General features: G+C 43.7%; 1 protein-coding gene across 6 annotated transcripts in view; it reads right to left on the bottom strand.

The window, feature by feature from the left end:
• Cfap43 (cilia and flagella associated protein 43) overlaps positions 1-20,634 on the bottom strand; it is a 97,324-nt gene that overhangs the window by 15,498 nt on the left and 61,192 nt on the right. For all 6 annotated transcript variants that reach the window (XM_004866501.4, XM_004866502.4, XM_021245546.2 and 3 more), the window contains 13 exons: positions 19,771-19,896; positions 18,224-18,328; positions 17,187-17,303; positions 15,858-16,091; positions 14,074-14,280; positions 12,503-12,592; positions 12,190-12,270; positions 11,500-11,625; positions 6,999-7,118; positions 4,842-4,949; positions 3,125-3,211; positions 2,065-2,153; positions 342-555 (listed from right to left, as the gene is read on the bottom strand). In XM_004866501.4, the coding sequence (XP_004866558.2) occupies positions 342-555; positions 2,065-2,153; positions 3,125-3,211; positions 4,842-4,949; positions 6,999-7,118; positions 11,500-11,625; positions 12,190-12,270; positions 12,503-12,592; positions 14,074-14,280; positions 15,858-16,091; positions 17,187-17,303; positions 18,224-18,328; positions 19,771-19,896 (1,704 nt within the window). The remainder of the gene's footprint in view (positions 1-341; positions 556-2,064; positions 2,154-3,124; positions 3,212-4,841; positions 4,950-6,998; positions 7,119-11,499; positions 11,626-12,189; positions 12,271-12,502; positions 12,593-14,073; positions 14,281-15,857; positions 16,092-17,186; positions 17,304-18,223; positions 18,329-19,770; positions 19,897-20,634) is intronic.

The raw sequence follows: 20,634 nt of genomic DNA, 5'->3' as shown, positions 1-20,634 counted from the left end.
TATTAGTGAGGCATTTTTCCATTCTTTTTCTTATACTAAGTCTTCTAAACCTGTGTGCATTTTCTGTTTGTAGCACATCTTGCTTAGGAATGGTCACATTTATTTCAAATACACAATGACCACGTCTCTCTAGGCCACTGTTTTGCACTGTGTGAGTGTACAAGCACAGGCCTGCACTTTAATAGCACCAAAGTTAATGTTTTATTTTGTTATTTTATTATTGACATTACCAACTACTACCTTAGGACAAAACCCTAAATCGTTATGATGCACTGACCAATGTAACTATGTATTTGATATTAGTACACTAAAAATAAAATAAAATAAATGACATTATATACTTTGTATTCATTTTCCACTTTTGCTCTTCTAGTTAGGCAGAAATGACCCCAGACCAAGGGGTTCAAGCCTTCTGGCATGTTAGTGACACTGTCCAGCTCCTCCATGGCTTTCATTAACTGGGCAAAGGTGTCCTTATTCAACTTGCCAAGTCCTGGTTGCTCTCCAAAAGGGATAATACTGGCCATATCTGATTGTGCTTTCTGTTTCTGCATTCTGGGATTATCAAGAAAGTCCCATTAGCATTTCACATTCTTAAAAACATCAATGTTAAATAACAAGACCCTTAACACAGGCATGACACACTGTATGGCAATTCTCTTCAGCACTTGAGGGTTGGTAGGGGGACTATTCCAAGGAGAGAAACACCACTTCATCCTTTCGCACTCTCTAGACCCTCGCTGGACTCCGACATCCCTAACTGTTGTCAGCACTGGCCACTTTACCTGTGCTTGGAGCTGTGGCCCTTCTGTGTGTTGTAATCAGGCGGTAAGTGGTCAGGGGAGGAGGGAGTGGCTATCCTCTGCGTCCATCTGGCACATCCTCTGCTGGTACCCTTTTTGCAGCAGGATATGCTTAGGTGTATGTGGGATTGGAGAGGTATTTCTTTTTATCTACATTGACAGATTCCCTTTGCTTCCCGAGCTGCAGCTGGGAAGGAACAAAGGACACCCAGTGTGGAGGCTTTTCTGTGCAAGGTAAGGTCAGCATTGCTACACTGGACAGGACAGTCAGGGAGGCACTATGCCCACAGCTGGCTCTGGGTCTGATAGGCGCAGTGTTAGAGTTCACAGCTAATTCTGTTTGACAGCAAAGCATGTGTCTTCCTCACTGCTGCCTCCTAGTATGTAGAAAGTCTCACCTCTTTCTTCATAAGGAAAAGCCATGATACTATACTCCTTTACAAACAAGGAAACTAAGACCTGAAGCAGAGGTGAAATTCCCTAGTTTGCATGGAACTTGTCAAAGGTAGAAAGAGTTTATATCTGGGACATAAATTAGCCTGATCCTTTGTGAAAAACTATGATTTCTAGATTACATTTGATTGACAATCTGAATTTATAATGTTAGAAATCAGCAAAATATAATTTTGATACTACTTTCAGTAAAAATATTTTAGAACTCTTGATAATTGTTATTTTTGAGCATTTATACTGGCATTTTTCAAACTGTCTTGAGCAAATCACATGTGCTGTAAGGAAAAGCAATTTATGTTCAAGGAAGTGTGGAAAACACCACTTACTCTGCTTCTTATGCTTGGTGAGCCAAAGGCCAAAAACAGGTTCCAAGAGGCTCTGCCATCAATAATGGTACTTAACTGTTCTTTAACCCAGTATTTCCCCAAACTTACTTTGTCTTGGAAACCTATTACACGTAAATCCCACTCATGCACAAGGGGCTCACATTTGTTAGAACACATTTTGGGAAAAATTTTATCAATCTGTATGCCATCTGTGACTCAGGAGGAACTACTATCACAGAGGAAATAGAAACAATAATAGCACTATGCTAGATGCTCAAGCATTTTTAAGTCATGAAACAGTTACATTTCATAACCTATCGTATGACACAGTTTTTAAAATACTGAATAACAATGAAGATAAACATCATCTTCACCTAAAAGATGTCACACGTCAATTTCTTTCTAATTGGGAGGAAAGTGAGATCTTATTCTTCATCTACAGACTCTTTTCTTAGAAATATAATAGCAAAGTGAAAACAAACCTTGGTCGGCGTTTAAAAAGTTTATAGAGTACATCCACCTGCTGACTTGGAATTTCAGAAAATTCCTGTTTGAAGCTTCGATCCAGAACCTAAGGACAAACACATCATTGCCAGATGACGACTCTGTTCAGAAACAATACTCTTAAAGACAGGGGCTGTATCACTTTGATTTAAAAAAAACCCACGAAAACTTGGTTCATGAAGTTGTTAGGGTGACTGTTCATGGTGCAAAGACTTCTCAAAGATTTATTTTTGAATAGCAGGTAGCTTAGTGTACTAAAAATATTATTCCATATAAGAGGTCTTGAAAATCATCCAGCAGTTTCTCCAAATAGTATTTATTACTCACAAAACATGTAAGTTAGTCTATTCTTTCCATTCCAATCCATTCCATTGAATTCCATTGTTTCTACCCCTCCATTTCACTGTCCTCTTCTGTCTTCTTTATGGGATTCTATCCTGTTCTTTTCCTTTATAAACCTGCTGGCCATACTTATTTTTTTTATTTATATATTTATTGGTACATTTTAGGTATGCAGTACATTTACATTTATCATTGGGTGCTTGTACCTGTACATGATGCATCTTGGTTCTTATTTTTTCCCCATTACCTGTGCGCCCTTCACCCCCTCCACCCTTCCCTATTTACACAGACTTTGTTTCCATTTTTTTTCTTTTCTCATAATGTTTTCTTTCCCTTCTTTCCTTTCCCCTTCCCCTCCCACCACCCCTACACCTTTGGACCTTTTCCTATTTCAAATTATCCATTATTCATTTTAATCATTTTCATCCTTATTTACACTTTCAGCTTCTCACACTAGAGAAACTATTCAGTATTTACACATGTGTGTCTTATTTATTTCACTGGTCATACTTATTAAATTGATTTCATGATCACAGATTTTTCAGAAACATACAATAGCGCAGAATGACACTGACTCATAACTGAGACTCATAGTAGGAAAGAAATCTATGAGAAAATTAAGTTGTCTCCCACTCAACCTTCCCCCAGTCCCAAGAGCAACAACTCAGTTGTCCAGTCAGTGGGACGATGACTCACTTTGTCTTCTGCCAGTAAGTTGTCATAGTTCTCCTTGTACATATCCAGGTCTTCTCTAGATTTCCGGATTGCTTCTGAAGTCTGGCTCTATAATAACAGCAGGAATAAGTAACTGGAACTGGAGACTTTTTAGGACAAACAAAAACATAGGAGATTCTAAGAAGAAGGAGTTTCCTTTTTCCTACAAGATAAATGTGCCCATGAAATATCCACTCTAGGTAAACATTTACAGAGGGAAGCAAGTTGGAGGCTCAGGAAGGACAAGCACAGATCACCTGTTTGTTAGGGCAGCCAGCTGTGCGTGTCTCTCTCAGCAGACCCTGCACTCTTGCCAGGAAGTGTGGATGAGGCAAGTGCACGGGCTTGGCAGTTGCACGGACCCACCCCTGTTCTGAGGAGCTGGAGGTATACGTGGACATATGGTGGCTGCACCATACATGAAAACAACTGACTCACAGCCTCTGCGGTGACCAGCTGGGAAGCTGAACCACAGCTTTGGCCACAACCAAAACAACGAGGAGGTTGCCAACCTACTTTGGCAACCAGTAGGTTGCCTGCTTCTAATTGGTTTGCCCATGCCAACTGATTCCATTTGGGCTGCACCTCCTTCTTCTCACTGTAAAGCTTGCCACCCCCTGCCTGCTTCCGGAGTCTGTCAGCACAGTGCAAGTGACAGCAGCTGCTTCCCACACTCTGCCAAGCTCTGAATAAAAACACCCTGCATAGTCTCTTTTGGGTGGTCTTCATCTTTTCCACTGCTCTGGTTTCTGCTCTATGACTTCAGCATGTTATTCGGTCTCTCTGAGATGGATCCTCATCTGTGAAAGAAGTCTAGTACCCAGCTGGGTTGTTATCAGGAGGGGTAGACCTAGAAGTTCTTTGTTTGTGCTGTTCAATAGACTCTTAGAAAAAAGTTAAGTACTTATGTCATTTATGATACTTTAAGTCATGCATTCATAAATGTCCTGTATTGATAAATACAAGTAATAAAAGCTGACATATGTTAAAACTTATTATGTAATAAGTTTTTGTATTCATTCTTTTAATGAACCATACCTATTAATGTTTATATTTAGATATTTTTTAGAATATAACAGATTTTGTTCTGTAAGCTAACCCATTGCTTCTGTGTTTGTTTAGTAAAATTAGGAGTTCCAGAGGGCACAATATCCCTAAAGAGTGGCACGGAAGCACCTTCAGAGATTGTGTGCCGTGTTCAGCACCCCAGTCATAGCCAGTCACTGGTTAAAAGCTGATGCTTTCTGCCAGGGATCTAGGTGGCTTCATTTATAAACCACGAGTCAGAGGAGAGCTACAGTTTTATAGTTGATTTGATTTTTTGTGGTACTAGGGACTGACCCCAGGGAGGGCTGAGATACACTTCTAGACCTTTTTAAAAAATTTGATTTTGAAACAGAGTTTTGCTTGTGGTCCTTCCGTCTCAGCCTCCCTAGCAGCTAAGATTACAGGCATGCACCTCACGCCTGGCTACACAGTTCTGTGGAATAATGCCTGCAGATGCAGAGTCACATAACTTTGTTACTAGATGGGGATGGGGATTTCCTGGCCCTGGAGCAAAGTCACAGAGAGGGAGCCAAGGGAGGCCCATGGTTTCCTAGGAATGGCAGAAGGAAGGATCCAGCTGCAGGAGCTCTTGCTAAACGTGAACACAGCTGTAGGAAAACCCTGGGAATCAGACGACAGGCACTACACTTACTTTCTCCTCCTGCTTCTTCGAAAGATAGTTGTTCAGAAACATTTCTCTGGAGTTTAATTCTTCGTCCAATAGTAAAGAGAAAATAAGGTTATTTATTTTCAATTCTTCCTGTAGAAATATGAAAGGAGGGGAATGATCAATACTCCTACTGGAGAAGATTCTTTCTATCTATGGTCATAGGGTTGGTTCTAACCAAATAAGTTTATGATGTACAAGTAAGATGTGAGGGCTGTGTCTAGATGTGCCCCCAAAGCCTCATGCACTCATATGAGGGGCTTTTGGGGGTGGCTGGATCAAGGGTGTGTGATACTGTGGTGGCTGGATTAGGGTTGTGGGGTAAATAAATGAGTCTACTGATGGGTTTAGCACAGTTCTGGGTGTGGATAATGGAAGCCCCACCCTGGGTGTGGGTGGCACCACCCAAAAGGCTTCTAGCCTGGGTGGGATAAAAGGGAAAGTGGGGCTGGCTGCTGCTTGCTGGCTCCTGCCTGCACTGCTATGGACTGTTTCTCCTCTGTGATGCCCCTGTGTCATGCCACCATGCCTTGGAGCCAGCCAACTATGGACCAAAACCTCTACAAACTGTGAGTCAAAATAAACCCTTCCTCCTTTAGCTTGTGGGTGTTGAGTATTTTGTTTGAACAATGAGAAAAGTAACTATGATATAAGCGGAATCTTTTTTTTGGAGGGGGGTTTGGGGGTTGAGTCCAGGCCCTTACCCTTGAGCTATGGTACCCCCAACCCAAGAAAAATTTTTAATGAAAAAGTGAATAGACACAGTTGCTGTAATGATTTGAATATTTTACCTATTATTTCATTGTAAGTTAAAATATGTATAAAGAAAAGTAAATAACGTGAATGTAGTTTCATGAATTATAAAGGCCAACAGCCTTGTTGCTACCACCCAGTTCAAGAATTAGAACTCTTCCTCGAGAGAAGTCTTTGCAGTTGTCCCCATTAAACTCTCCACCCCAACACTGACCACAGTATTGTTTCACAATGGCAACTTCCATGTTTCTCTACAGCCAAGTGAGTGTCCCCACCAGGTACCACAGTGTAACTTGTCCATTAAAATCAGTGTGTTCATATCGTCTAAGTCTCCTAATCTTCATGTGCCCTTCTGTCCCTGGCTTTCCTTTGCAGTTGATCTGTGGAAGTCAGCAGTCCCTGTAGTTTTGCCTACTCTGGGTTATACCAGCTCATACTCAGGGTGTGGTTTATCAGGCTCCTTCATCCTTTGTATTTCCTAAAAATTAGCAGCTGGATCCAGAGGCCTGCTTAGACCTAGGTTTGATCCTTTAGTAGGTCTGTAGGTGACATGTTCTTTGATCAGGGCTCAAAGAATATCGGGTCATCTTTCTGTGACATTTGCAGCTGTGATGTCTGTACCTCCATTGAGAATTGCAAAATGGGAATAGTCTGTTCCTACTTTTCTTTTTAATTTATTAATTAAAATATTTTTCTTAAAAGGTGCTCTAATTATCTACTGTTTGGTTACCTGCTGGTTCAAATCATATAGAAAAGGCAGAATAAATACTGGATGCTTTTCTTTCATCAGTTTCAGATAATGAACTGTTGTCATCCTCTGAAGGTGACCCGTTGGCATTTTCCTTTTAAAAATATCACAAGTTCATGAATTTGAACAAATTTAGTGGGTTTGAACCAATCGCGATAACTGTATTATCATCTTTAAATCTTCAAAGGTTTCACTCAGAGATGTATGGCTCCTGAGTCCTTTGGACGTAACCTAGGAATCTGATACCTTCCTCATTACCTTGTACAAGATGTTCTGAGCTTACCGTTTTTCTTAAATAAGAGCTTTATTGGGCTGTATTTCACATACCATACAGTTCACCATTTACAGTGTGCAATTCAGTGGATTTTGGTATATGTGGAGTTGTGTATTCAATCACAAAACTTTGTCACTGCATAAAGAAACCCTTTAGCAGTGATTTTCCATTTTCCTGGACCTTCCCACAGCCTTTTCTCTCCCCTCAAGGCAAAACCCAAGAGGTCGGGGAGGAGGAGGTTTGGCTCGCTGAGGGGAGGGGCACGTGGGCACCTGCACACAGGTGAGGGTGCTGGTCACTGTCTGGGAACCGTGGAGGCCCTGGAGTCACCCGGAAGGAATTGCTCACACAGGGAACCTTTCCTTACCTGGTTGACAGCCATCTCTGCCTTCACTCTCCTCTCAAAGAGTCTTTTCAAATGTTTGTCAAAGTTTTGTGTGCTTTCTTGAACAAAGTTTTGAAGTTTCTTCAATTCTGCTTCTAAGGACTGAAAGGAGGTAAATATTTAGAAATATTAAAAGTGAGAGCAAAGCTGCTGTTTGCATTTTGCCACAAGGGAGGCACAGTGGGGAGGCAGACCTTGGCACTGCTGTGGTCTGGAGGTGTTCTATTTGGGTGTAAGATACTGTGTGTCTGGGGTTTTTGCTTTTAAAAATTACATTGAGGGCCAGGTGTGGTGGCATAAGGCTGTAATCACAGCACTTGGGAGGCTGAGGCAGGAGGACTGCCGTGAGTTTGAGGCCAGCCTGGGCTACACAGTGAGTTCAAGGCCAGCCTGAAGTATGTAGTGAGACCCTGTCCCCCCCAAAAAATTATGTTGCAAAAAAGGGGTTAAAAACACTAATCATGGCTAATGAAACAGCCAGTAGTATACCCAGTAAAACAAGTCATAGCAAATCTTCCCAGGAAATTCTGACTTTATGGGATAGAAATTTCCAAACATGCAAGTTGGCCTTTAAAAAATCTTGCATTTTTTTCAAGCTCTGTATACTTTTTCATGGAACTTTATATTCTATGTTTTTATATTTCATTTTTTGTGGTATTGGGGATTGAACCTAGGGCCTTCTCACTGACCGACATTCCTTACCTTTTATTTACTTTCCATTTTGAGACCGGGTCTCCCTAAGTCACTAAGTTGACCAGGCAGGGCTTGAAGTTGGGATCCTCTGCCTCGGCCTCCCAGAGTGTGGGAAATACAAGTATGCAGCACCATGGTGGTCCCGCTTTAAATTTTTATGTTAGTAAAGAAGTAATCCGGGTTTAAGGAAGAAGGTGGAGGTAAAAAATGAGACAAGACTGGCCGTGTGTAAACAACTGTGAAACTGGATGGGGTGACGATACTATTCTCCACACTTTTTACTATCGGTGTTTGGTTCTGAGACAGGGTCTCCCTGTGTGGTCTGGGCTGGCCTTGACCTCGCTGTGATCCAGGCTGGCCTCAAACTCATTATCCTCCTGCCTCAGCCTCTCAAGTGATGGGTTTGCAGGCGTGAACCACCACGCCAGGCTCTCTTCTCTCTTTTATATATGATTGGGACTTTTCAGAATAAGAATTTTTGTTTAATTGAGAAGACAGACATTGGAAACGGTGAATGTGGGCTTTTTTGAGCTTTGCTGTGAAGGGGAAGAGACACTGACCGAGAGGAAAGTGGGGTGAAGGGAATTGTTTTTATTTTTGTTTATTTTCCTTTCTATTTTGGAATAAGCTCACTCTAACCGAAAAGCTGCATGAATACTAGAAAGAACTGTAATATCCCCTTCAAGGGGGAAGTTTTAAATGTACGGCATGTGTCTACACTGAAGGGGAAAAATCCAGCGGAGAAAGCAGAAAGGAGGCTGCAGAGAGGGGAGCCCTGCGGTGGCGCTGAGGCCAGGGCGCGGCTGCATGGGCTGCTCAGTGCAGGGGTGGCCAACCTGCTGGTGGAGAGGAAAGAAAATTCCTTCTAGCTGCTCCTTTTCTTCCAGTGAAATAGGAAATAGGGCCAGCGTGAGCTGAGGCAGCTGCACCTCAGACAAAGGTCTGCTATCTAGAATCTATAAAGAACTGAAAAAATCAGACCCCCCAAATTCAAAGACCCAGTTCAAAAACGGGCATCCGAAATGAACAGACATTTCTCAGACAAAGAAGTAAAAGCAGCAAATAAATATACGAAAAAATGTTCAACATCACTGATCATTCGAGAGATGCAGATGAAAACAACACTGAGATTCCAACTCAGCCCAGAAAGAATGGCTGCTATCCAGAAATCAACCAATAACAAATGCTGGCGGGGGTGTGGGGAGAAAGGAACCCTTCTCTGTTGTTGGTGGGAGTGCAGACTGGTGCAACCACTGTGGAAATCAGGATGGAGATACCTCAAAGAACTAGGGCTGGAGGTCCCATTTGACCCAGCTATTCCCCTGCTGGGGATCTTCCCAAAAGAACTGAAAGAATCATACCACAGCGACATATGTGCACCCATGTTTATACCAGCACAGTTTGTAATAGCTAAAGCTTGGAAACAGCCCAAATGCCCATCAACTGGAAACTGGATAAAGAAGATGTGGGTTTTTTCTAAAATGGAGTACTACTCAGCTATAAAGAATGAGAAACTAGAGTCATTTATAGCTAAATGGATGCGTATTGAGGCCATATTCTTTTAAGTGAAATAAATAGCACACACCTGTGTAAATACCGAATAGCTTCTCTGGTGTGAGAAACTGAAAGTGTAAATAAGGATTAAAATGATTAAAACGAATAATTGATAATTTGAAATAGGAAGAAAAGGTCCAAAGGGGTAGGGGAAGTGGGAGCGGGAGGGGAAGGGGAAAGAAAAGAAGGGAAAGGAAAAATTATGAGAAAAGGAAAAAATGGAAACGAAGTCTTTGTAAATAGGGAAGGGTGGAGGGGGTGAAGGGCGCACAGGTAATGGGGAAAAATAAGAACCAAGATGCATCATGTACAGGTACAAGCACCCAGTGATAAATGTAAACGAACTGTATACCTAAGATGTACCAATAAGAGAAATTAAAAAAAAAAGAAGAGGAGGAGCAGGGCGAGGCGAGCTTCCACATCCCGCCCGTGTGCCCCTCCCACAGAGCGGCCCCTATGGGAGCCCGTGCGACCTGCAGAATCTCAGGCTCCTTCCTTCTCCCGGTTCAGTTCAGAAACAGGAAGACACAGGGGAATCTGGCGCGGCTTTGTAACAGGACCCCCGGGGACGCGGTTTGCTCCCTTGTGAGAGCACCGGTTGAGATCAAAGGCATTAAGTGAGGGTGAAACCAGTACAGCCCTGGTTTTTCTTTCCCCACTGCATGAGTGGAGGTTTAGAACCCTGGATATCATCACGCCGCGGTCCCAGGGCAGCATGAAGGAAATAGGCTATTTCTTCCAACACAGAAGCGTGGAGTGAATGCCCTTGAATGGTCCCTCCTTTTCCTTCCTTGGGCAACTATGCTAACTCCTCAAGAATCTTTACTTCTTCCAGGAGCGCTTATTTTGGCTTTTTGGTGAGTACTATCTGAAGTGAAATGTGAGGGCAAACTGTGGTGAATAAAAACATGGATGGGTTAAGAATGGGCTCAAAGAAGTTGTTCTTGAGTTACAGCCGCCACACAGCTGGCAGGCCTTCTGTCTCAGAGGGTGGTGAGGTTTCACTTCCTCTGCGGAGGATGACTATTGTTTGCTTGGCCACACACTGCCACCTTTCACACCTCCATTGGAAAGCTAAGCAATTTTCTGCCAGAATGTTTCATTGTGATGCAAGAAGATTAAAAAATAGCAGAACTGCATTGCAAAAACCTGGAGAACTGTAAAGTCTGTGCTGCCTGATGGCCTCTTTCTTTCCTCAGCTCCTTTCTTGAGGTGCAGCGCTGGTCAAGCAACGGTGCTCTGGGCCTCGGATAGCTGAGTCCCCTGAGGGACTTGCACATGCTGTGACCGCGGGCAGCTAAGGTAGGCAGACTCGAAGCTGCAGTCAGATAGGGATCGGCCCTCGAGGGGGTCAGTGCAGGGGATGAAGGTATCAAAACTGCACCTGGAGGCGCATCTGAAGAGGGCCAGGGCTTGGGATGGAGGCCCAGAGCCAGGCCTGAGCCTACCTAGGAACAAAGAGCAGCTTGAGGTTGTACTGTGATTAGCGCCGCCTGGTCCAGTGAGTTGATAGACACGGAAGGCACAGGTAGGCAGCCAGGGTACCTGGACCCCGCACCCTTCCCTTTCCAGGAATGCCACTGTTCTTTCTATGTCAGCAGGCTCAGAAGAGCTAAGGTTTATGGTCCTCGCCACATGACCCTTGTTACATGCCTCACTTCACTATTAGATCGATAGGAGCCAAGTGAGTGTACTCTAATCCTATTGGTTGATTACAGTCTGACCCAGGTTGTACCCACGTTGTGATTTTGCTGCATGAAATATCCCTGGAGAAAGAGCTTCTATGGCAACCCACTGCTGGCACCTCGTGTCTCTCAGGAGCTTGCTCCCAATAAACCCTTCCTACATGCAACCTTTCCCTCCAAATTCATTCTTCGCTACTCGGGGGACACGACCTCCACACATCTGACATCTACCAGGCTGGGCATTATTCTCCCCATCACAGGACCACTCAGCAGGTGTTCATGAAACATGTGGAGGAGGAAAGGCCATGTGGGGAATGTTGAGATCAGTAACAGAGACCGAGAAAACTCTTGCTATATCTTCATTCATTTTAAATCATTGTAATGTTTTAAGTTCATCTTCCTTACTTCTCTAAATTCTTTTGAGAATTTAAGTTTTAACACTATCTTAAGCTATTACAGACATTGAGAAGATTTACAAAAAACATTTAAAAATATATTGAAACAAAACCTTGGCTGTGATAAGCTAGTGGATTAGTTTTTGCACTTCTGACCTTTCTATACTTGTCTCTTTCATCATTTAGCTCCTTGACTTTTTTCTCATAATCTCTGAATTGTTTCCTTTCCTCTTCTGTCCACAGAGCATTGGGTTTTGCCACGAAAGCTGGTTGCGGAATTACCTGAAGGGAGAAGGAAAGAGTGACGTCGGGGTCAACACAGGTGCGCAGTATGATAAAAGCTCAGAGTGTGACTCGCACTAAAAAGCCAAAAGCCCTTAATGAGGCCACATCCCTTCATATTGGCAAGGACAATAACCTGACACTTTTTACAGCTGCTGATCTCGGTGAGGGAAGGTAGTGTGGACGCACCGAGATGCTCAAGTGACAGACATAGTGTGTGTTGGCATCTTCCTATCTAGCACTACACCAACTCTCCGGGGCCACCTGCATCAGGTGTCAGAGACCGTGTCTGCTGGTGCACCCACAATTACAGACAAAGCAACGTCCCTGCCTTTGGGAAAGACCCAAATCACTGTGGCTGCTTGTGTTGGCGTGTTTGCTTTAGCGAGAATGGAAGGCACATTTTTTATTTGCCTACTGGGGTATGTTTATAAGGTGCCAAAGTTTCTCTAATATTTGCTGCAATAGAATTTCTAAAACTAAGGTTCCTAGAGGACAAAAGTGGTAAACTTGTCAGTCTCTGCACCCCATCACACATCTCCCAAGGATGGCCAGAGAGCTCACCATTCTCAAAATGTCCTCCTTCTTGACTTCCAGGACGCCTCCCATCATGTCCATCAGGCCCTTGCGTCTTTCGCTGGAGCCCTGGGAAGAGCCAGGACCAGAGAGGGCAGCTGAGACAGAGACCCACACCAGGGCAGCCTCTGCCTGATGTTAGAGTGGCTGCTTTCAGGGATGGGGAAGGCGGCAGCAGTGTGGAAGACAGAACAGAAGGAACTCTGGACCATGACCAGTGCCTGATGTGGGTTTTATGTGGAACACAAGCACCCCTAAAGGGAAGGGGGTGGGTGGGGACAGTTTGAGAAGAACTGCGTACCCGTGCCCGAACCCATCGGCGTAACTCACGGACCACAATCATTTCTGCTTTGGCTCTTTGCCATGTAGTAAAGTGTCTCGGGGCTGTAATCTGCAAGAGAAAATGTAGGTTCCTGCTCTTATTCTTACCAAATTCAGGCCGAACTTTCTCCCCACGCATCGGGAGCCAGCTAAACTGTATTAAAGGGAGGAGGGGACAGTGCAGATTTTGCAGCCAATTTTCTACTTTGGAATGAAGATCAGGTCTAAAGTGAGGCAGCTGGACAAATAGATCTTTATTTCTTTGTTGTCTTGCAAGGCTTTTCTCCACTACTAAAGAGCTTATCTCAGGGGATTTGATTTGGAGTAGATGGAAGAGAGGAGAGGCCAAAGAGGTGTTCCCTAAGCCAAGTCCTGAAGGATGGGAGTCTTAGGAGGACAAGAACTGAGAGCAGGAAAATGTGAACAGGACGGAGGGAGGACGGCTGTGCACAAGGGCGGGGCAGAGCAGGGCCTGCCACAAGGTCCCTTTCCTGAATGTAGGATGGATTAGACCGAGGGCAGCGGGCTTGAGGGCTTAGCTACACACGGGCCAAGTGACCACAGCCTGTGGGCCCCTGAGCAGGCCAGACCTCGGCTCTGTCCCGAGCGAGGAATCTGTGGTCAAGGCCTTACTTAAACTCCCAGTGCCTCACCTTCCTCATTGGTGAGTGGAGGGAGTGTCCCTACCTACCCTACAAGGTTGTACAATTATAAGTTTATCCCAATCTATCTACAGCACTTAGGTGCTGGGAATCTCATAGGGGCTATGCAAATATTTGCTATTACTTTTCGATATCACTATTAGCTTTTGCCCCAAAATAATTAAGTTGGTTTCATGTGGACAAGAGTTTTTGTTTGGGCCTTCTCTGGGGCTTCTTTTTACTTTTCATTAATGAAATATGGCCACCTTTTGTTTCTTTAAGCATGATTATTATCATGATTGCAGCTGCCTCTGTGATAATAATGTGAAGCAGTAAGGGGCTGCTCAGCCAGCCTCCTTTCCTTGGGATCTGTCCTGTCCAGTGACCTATGCAGCGGTGGCGAACCTCCGGCATGCGTGCCGCAGCCAACTGTTTGTTTCTGAGCACTGAAAGGTCCACGGTCCCTGCCCCACAGCCTTGTTCCCACAGCAGGACCCACCCTCGTGTGCAGGCACTGGGCCTCCTGGACCAAGGAGCCTTGTCCCAGGCAAACTCAGAAGTGGGACTAAGCAATTCTAATTCAAGCCAGCTGCTCTTGAGTGGAGGAGACGGAAGTTGAAATTACTAGAAAAAACCAAGATCACAGTGAAGTGAGTTCAGAGATGAAGGAAGAGGGCTTTCACTCCTCCCAGAACTCCAGTATTGGGACCCTGCTTCTTCCCAGGCTTAATGCCCAAATATTCCCTGACTCTGTGGGGTTTGGAAAACAATCCTCACTGTTGCTGGGGTGACATTACCTGTTTCTGTAACCTGTACCTGAGAGTGCTACCAATATGGCCATCTCCACAGTGTAAACAGGAAGGGGTGGGGAACATCCCCGGAAGAGAGGAGCTAACAAGGCTGGTGGTACCTCAGAATCTTCCACGACAAGGGTCCTTTCTGGCTTCTCGCAGTCTTCAAATTCTGGTTGCCAGACTTTTTCTCCCAAGTCCAGGTCTAAAATAATTTCTTTAATTCTAACATTTCTCTCCGTCACTCGTGCAACTTCAAACTCTTTTTGTTTAAATGCAGCATCAAACTCATTGTTGAAAGCAGTTTTCACCTTGTAAATGATATCCTGAAATGCCAATAGGTTACCGGAAACACACATCTCTACTGGCAGCATGGTCCCTGTTACACTTTCCTTTCAAGATCAGTCCAGGAGTTATCTTTTAAGAAGAAAAACTAACCTTCCTGGAGTAATGTTTATACTGAGTCCTTTCTTGTTTCAATAATCCACAGTGGCCTCCGACCACGGGTAGGCTGAAGGCCACAGTGTAACTGTTACACCGTAACCCATTTCTGAAACGAGCTGTGATTCAGTGAGCAGGCGTGATGATCAACATGGAAGTGGGTGATGGGAGTTTGCAGGCTCACTGGGCAGTGTGCTCTATTTTTACATATGCTCTAAAACAATCCATTATACATATTTATAAAGCAATAAGCAGGGTTGAAGTTGGGAAGCAATTTTCCTTTGGAACCTTGTTGGGGGAGCTGTGGGGAGGAAGAAAGGGCTTGGAGAAGGTGTTTGGAGAAGCACCACCATACACACATTCTTCCTCTTAGGTCCGGGTCATTCTCAAGCAGAAGGGGACACAGCCAACACCTACAAGGGTAGTTGATTCGAGTGGATTCCCCCACTCTTGCTAATGGTTCGACTCGAAGTTGCTTCCACACTGCCATCAGAGTTCAGTCTATGTACATTAGGCTGAAAAATGATCTGAATACCTAGCATCAGAATCTCTCTTGAGCTGAAGTTACTTCCTTGTAAGAAAACACCCTAATAAAGTAACCAGAAATTGAGCCCCTGGACCATGGCTCAGCAGAAGATAAGCAACAAAAAATAACTAAACAGTTAACCAAAATTTCAAGGGTTGAAGGAGGAAAAGAAGGGATAAGGTCAGGAAGCCAGAGCTGAGTAACACAGCAGGAAGCTAGAACTGAAATTGCAGACATGGCTGAAGGACGTTGAAGAAGAGAAATAGCCTTACATTTCAAACTATGTACAATCACTGCATTTCAAGAGCCTTCAGTAGGGTCGTCTATATACACAGATGTGCTCAGAGCCTGACTTGTCTGGTGGACAGTAAGGAATAGGGGCTCAGAGCCAGAGGGACCTCACACCTCAGCTCAGACCCCGAAAATTTACAGAAACTTTGAGAGGGGGCCGGGGATTTAGCTCAGTGGTTTCACCACGTGCTGCACAAGTGCAAAGACCCGAGTTTGATCCCCAGTACAAAAAAAAATACAAAAACGCAAAAAAAACTTTGAGTGGAAATTTCTCTGAGTTAAGCAGATAGATAAGCAATTACATCTTGACCTCACAGGAGGTCCAGCGATGCCTGGCTTACTGAGCAGATATGAGTGAAGAGTTTCTTTGAGCTGACCAAAGATCTAAGCAGAAGAACGGTTTATGGTGTTAGCCAGTATAGAATGTTCTTTAGAAAACTTGCTATCACAGAACTCAATTCCAGCGAATTTAAACAACTCTTGTACTTAAGTTCTGACTATGCGACGCAGAGCTAACTATCTGCATATTTCTCTATGCACTTTGCAGACATCATTCGATAGGCTTGAGGTTTCAATGGAAGCTCTTGAAAGACATTTTAGGGAGAGTTTCAGAGACTGCTGAGGATAAGGCGGAAATTCACCTACTTTCAGTAAGACAATTTGGTTGATTTTCTCCTCTCTGGAATGAAGTTCCAGTTGGCTTGACAACAAAGAAGTATCTACCCCAAAGTCAGTACTCAGACTACCAAGCAAGTAATTGGGCAAGTTGGTGTCTATTACTGTCTTTTCTTCCTCTTCCTCCTCCTCCTCCTCCTCCTCTTCGTGGTGTTTTTTTATCATAGTGACTGCAGACTGATCCTCTACGATTTCCTTCCGTAGCTAAACACAGAAACAGATGACATTGAAGTTATGCAATAGTAATTTTGGACAATTTTGTGACAATTGAATTATTTCAACAATTATTTTAAGAGGTGCAATTGTCTTGCCAACAACACAATTCAAAGTCATGCATAGATCCTGAAAGTGTCACTGAAGAGATTAAACCTTCAGAGACTGATAAAATATGGGTAAATCAAAGTAATGAAAAGGGCCCTTGCTAGCACATAATATTTATATTTTTGTGTCAGGATGATACGTGCCTGTAAATATTTTGAGTCTTTCCTGATACTTAAGCACATATCTTCTCTTCATATTTTACAAAAGAACTTGTTTAGTGAGACTGGAAGGTATAGTTGAAGATTTAAGTATGCCTTTATTTTATATTCTAAAAAAGAGTGGGTGCAAAGTCCTGGCCAAAAAATACTACTCTACAGGATGAGTGTTATTTCGCCTGTTTGACAGAGATTGCTGCTTTAAAAAAGAAAGATCCGGGGTTGCTTTAGAGAAACCGTAATTTTATCAAACGACCATAGATTTGACTTCATCTTTGGTTAATTATCTTAAAACACAATCACTAGCACTAAGGGAAGATAAAAAGGGCATATGGACAAAAAAAATCTCTGGGTAGAATATGAACAAACCCCAAAATCTTATTTTTAAAAGCATATCCTCCTATCGGAGAGCTCGCCACTGATAGAGGACACCGCGTCCTTGGTTCTTTCTACAGACACAGGCTCCTCTGTTCATTACAATATAGTCTACAGATTAGTAAGAAATAAAAACAAATACATACAATAGGTAAATGTATCTTAAATCTATGTTAGACACCTTAAAATAAATCACCTCACTTACATAAACATACACACACATGCACACATACACAGTGCTTCTGGAGACTGGACCCATGGCTTTCACACCAAGCTACATCCCCAGCCCCTTTTCCATTTTGAGACAGGATCTTACTGTGTTGATAAGTTGCCCAGGCTGGGCTTAAACTTGCAATTCTCCTGACTCAGGCTCCCAGAATGCTGGAGTTACAGTCTCATGCCATCAGACCCTGGTAACCACCCCCGCCCCATACATTTAAAATTGTACTTTAAGACACTCTGCTTCAATCTTCTTTTGCTGCAAAACTCTCTTCAATTCCTTCAGTTCTTCAGCTGTACGTGCTCTCATAGGGAAGTTCTCAACCACACAGGGGATGTGGAAGCACTTGAGGAAAACAGCAAGATGAAACAAATCCAATTTTAGTGCAACTGTGGCTATGTCAGGTGGCACGGGGAATGTTCTCTCTGAATAAAACCAACCCATATATTATTATGCCATGAATGAAACTGACAATGGGAACCCTTAAAATAAAGTGATGTATGCCATTATCGTTGATATAAACTTTGTCTGAAATGCGGTGCTTTGGTGATGGACTTGGAGCCGTGTCATCCTTCCTTCCCCCGCACACTGGCATCGTCCAGAGACAAGTTTTAGATGGCTACTCCTGGGGATGAGCGATCTACTGTCTAAAAGACAAGGGTCAGGGGGTTGCTAAACACCCACAGGCGTGGGGCAGCCCCAAATGCGCCTCTCTTGGAAAACCCTGTGCTAGAGCAACACTCAACCACGTAACCGTAGGGTGACCACATACTTTATTATCCCATCGGGGGCGGAAAAGGTGCTCTGGATAGGTATGGGCATAAACCGACTTTTAGTCACTCTAAAAAGGCAGTGTGTGTGTGTGTGTGTGTGTTTGCGTTATTGGTGGTGGTGGTCATGGTGCTAGAATACAAAAAGCATCTGGGAAAATGTGAAGGCTAGCAGAGGTAGACGGTGTTCTGTCTCCCTTTCATTACGTAGAATGAGAGTGAAGCGGCCTCTTGGGGTAGTCGGGGGTTAAGACCCGAAGGTCTCCGTGGAAAGAAGAACAGGATACGAAGACCAGGTGAAGAGATGCTGGCTTGGACAGACATGGAGACTTTGCAGGGGAAAGGGTGAATTCAGAGAAACTGACACCACTAGGTGGAATTTGTGCTTTGAGTGCTTTGCTATATGTGGATTTTCCTTAAAATATTTTTCCTTTTCTTTATTTTATGTTATGAGTCTTTCAATGGAAATTCTCATCAGCTAAGACATGTGCTTACCTTAAGGGCCCGACCTTTCACAGCCATGGAATTCCAGCATTCTTCTTTGATAAGGGTAGCCAAATATCTCTTGGCTAGGTTATGCATCTCCACATCCTTTCTTATCTTCAAGGTCAGAGAAGAAGGACAAAGATAAAACACAAAGTGGCCTCAGAAAAACTCTTCTCATGGGGCCTCCTAACTGGTCGCAGCTGCGTGCGAAGCAGGAGATTTGAGGTGACGGTGTGGAGCTTCGACTCCTGCTGAGGAGACTGAGATGTTAACACAGAGGCCTCGGGGGGCGGGGGCAGGTTGCCCGTGCAAGGTGCTGTGAGGACAGACGTCAGGGGTGGGGAATGGATGTCTGATGCGTACTCACAGACCCGGCTGATTAGCTCTTCTGGGAAGAGAGACCACTGCACCAAGTCTTCCCCTTTTATCCGGGAAGTTTGACATCCATACTTTTACATGAAACTGCCAGATAGCGAAATGCTGGCTTAATTCTTGTCAGCACATAGGAAGGGCCCCTTTGTGACCCTACCTGGGAAACTCTGCTGTACTGAATCCCCCATTATTCACGTCTGCAGTAACCAAGATTGCCCCAGTACTGTCGGGGTCGGATCACCCCTTTCCATTTAGGAACATATAGGTTACTTCAGTTGGCTGTATCTGCTTCTATCACTTAATGTGTAAATAATTAAGTGCTCTCAGTTTACCAGTTTGCCCAAAAACCCGGTCTCAAAGTGAATCTCAACAATCCTTAGTCCTTAGGGTCCTTTCAGAAGCTCTTTCCGAATCTCACTTTGCTGGCAGGATTAGTAGGAGACTAGCTAGCAACAGCATCTCTCAGATTTTAACCTCTTAGCATCTTACCCCAAGCATCACTAGGGCAGGCGTCATTTCAGCTAACTGGTTTTTGTATTAAATAAGTTTGATAAAGTTATCATTTTTATATTTCTGGTTATATTATCTTATAAAATTAATGAAAAAATATGCATTTTTGGTCATCCTGTATTTAAGTAATTGGCCTGGTAAGCGGTTAAAATGCTCTCATTATTTTAAAAATTTTTTATGAATTTTATTATCTGATCAAACGACTTTGTTTAACTTGGATTTTATTTCTTCTTGCTTCTGACCCATTAAGCTAAGCCAGATATAGCTGCTCTGGACATCAGCTGCTGGCGCTGCCAGGGCCCGGTCCCCAGCCCTCCGTCCACTGCGGAGGCTCTTGGGCAGCTCCTCCGGACTCGGTGGCCAGCGCCATGTTCAGACGCCCACGACAGGCTCTGGGCTCGTCTGTATTACTGAGCCTGCTGGGGCTGGCTCAGGTCCCCGACTGGTAGGTCCACTAGCTCCCCAGGGACTGTGTTCTGCCCCACATGTGCTCAGAGCCACCCCCCAGCACCGTTCTCCTGTGGGTCACTGTTGAGCCCTGGGGTCTCCTCAAAAGCCAGTGCTCAGGAAAGATAAACAGCCTGAGGCAAGCTAACACAGGCAGAGCCTTTCTCTTCCCTGAGTGCTTATGTCTTTCATGGGGACTGTGGTATTGGAATTAAATGTTCCCATACTTTTGCCACCTCTTCTCCACTTTGGTCATGAAGCCTTTCCAGTTCCTCAAGATCCAGGCAAAACTCTCCTTGGTCTAACTTTGCAATATCATCCACCTTTTCATTCTCTTCCATCATATTCAGAACCTGAATTTTGAAATAAGAAAGGATGATAACAAGTAAAGAGCCAAACTCTAAACAAATGGTTTTCTTAGACTTTTTAGACAGCAATCAGTGAAAAGCAGATGTTCTGTGGATCTAAGTGTACTACTGGGTAAGAATTACATTATAGGCCCTTTGTGGTTATTGAACTTTTACGGTTTTACCTTTAAAAATTTAAACTCATTCATATAATAAAAAATCAACAAAGATATATTAGCTCACCTTAAGCTGAGTTTAAAATTCAAATGGAAAAATAATGTGGACGAAAAGTCAGCATTCTTTTGAAAAAGGAGAACAAAGGGAGAATTATTCTCAAGAGACAAAAAACATAAAGCTATAATAATTTAAAAATTTGGTATTAGCTCAGGAAAAGATTAATACTCAAACTGAGAATAGAGGATCCAGAAGCAATTTGTATACCTGGGAATCTGGGGATCGACAAGGGAAGCACTGCAGGTCAGTAGGGAAAGAGGGTCTGTTCAATCAGAAAGCTTTGAAAACTCTGGTTAGATCTATGCCTCATATCATTTGCAAAAATAAATTACTAGAGTTGTTGAAGGAGTAGCAGAAGAAAACATGTGAGATTTCGGAAGGCTTTTTTGTTTTCTTTTTGAGACAGGGCCTTGTTATGTTTCCCAGGCTGATCTCAAACATCTGGGCTCAAGGAATCCTCCTGCCTCAGCCACCTGAGTAGCTGGGACTATAGGGGTGTGTCACCGCCCC

The sequence above is a fragment of the Heterocephalus glaber genome, unplaced genomic scaffold (genome assembly GCF_053883595.1).
Source record: "Heterocephalus glaber isolate CG9 unplaced genomic scaffold, H.glaber_assembly_v1.0 deba00001498, whole genome shotgun sequence".
Taxonomy (NCBI): domain Eukaryota; kingdom Metazoa; phylum Chordata; class Mammalia; order Rodentia; family Bathyergidae; genus Heterocephalus; species Heterocephalus glaber.
The sequence above is the reverse complement of the archived record's forward strand: the minus strand, read 5'-3'. Positions and strand labels throughout refer to the sequence as shown.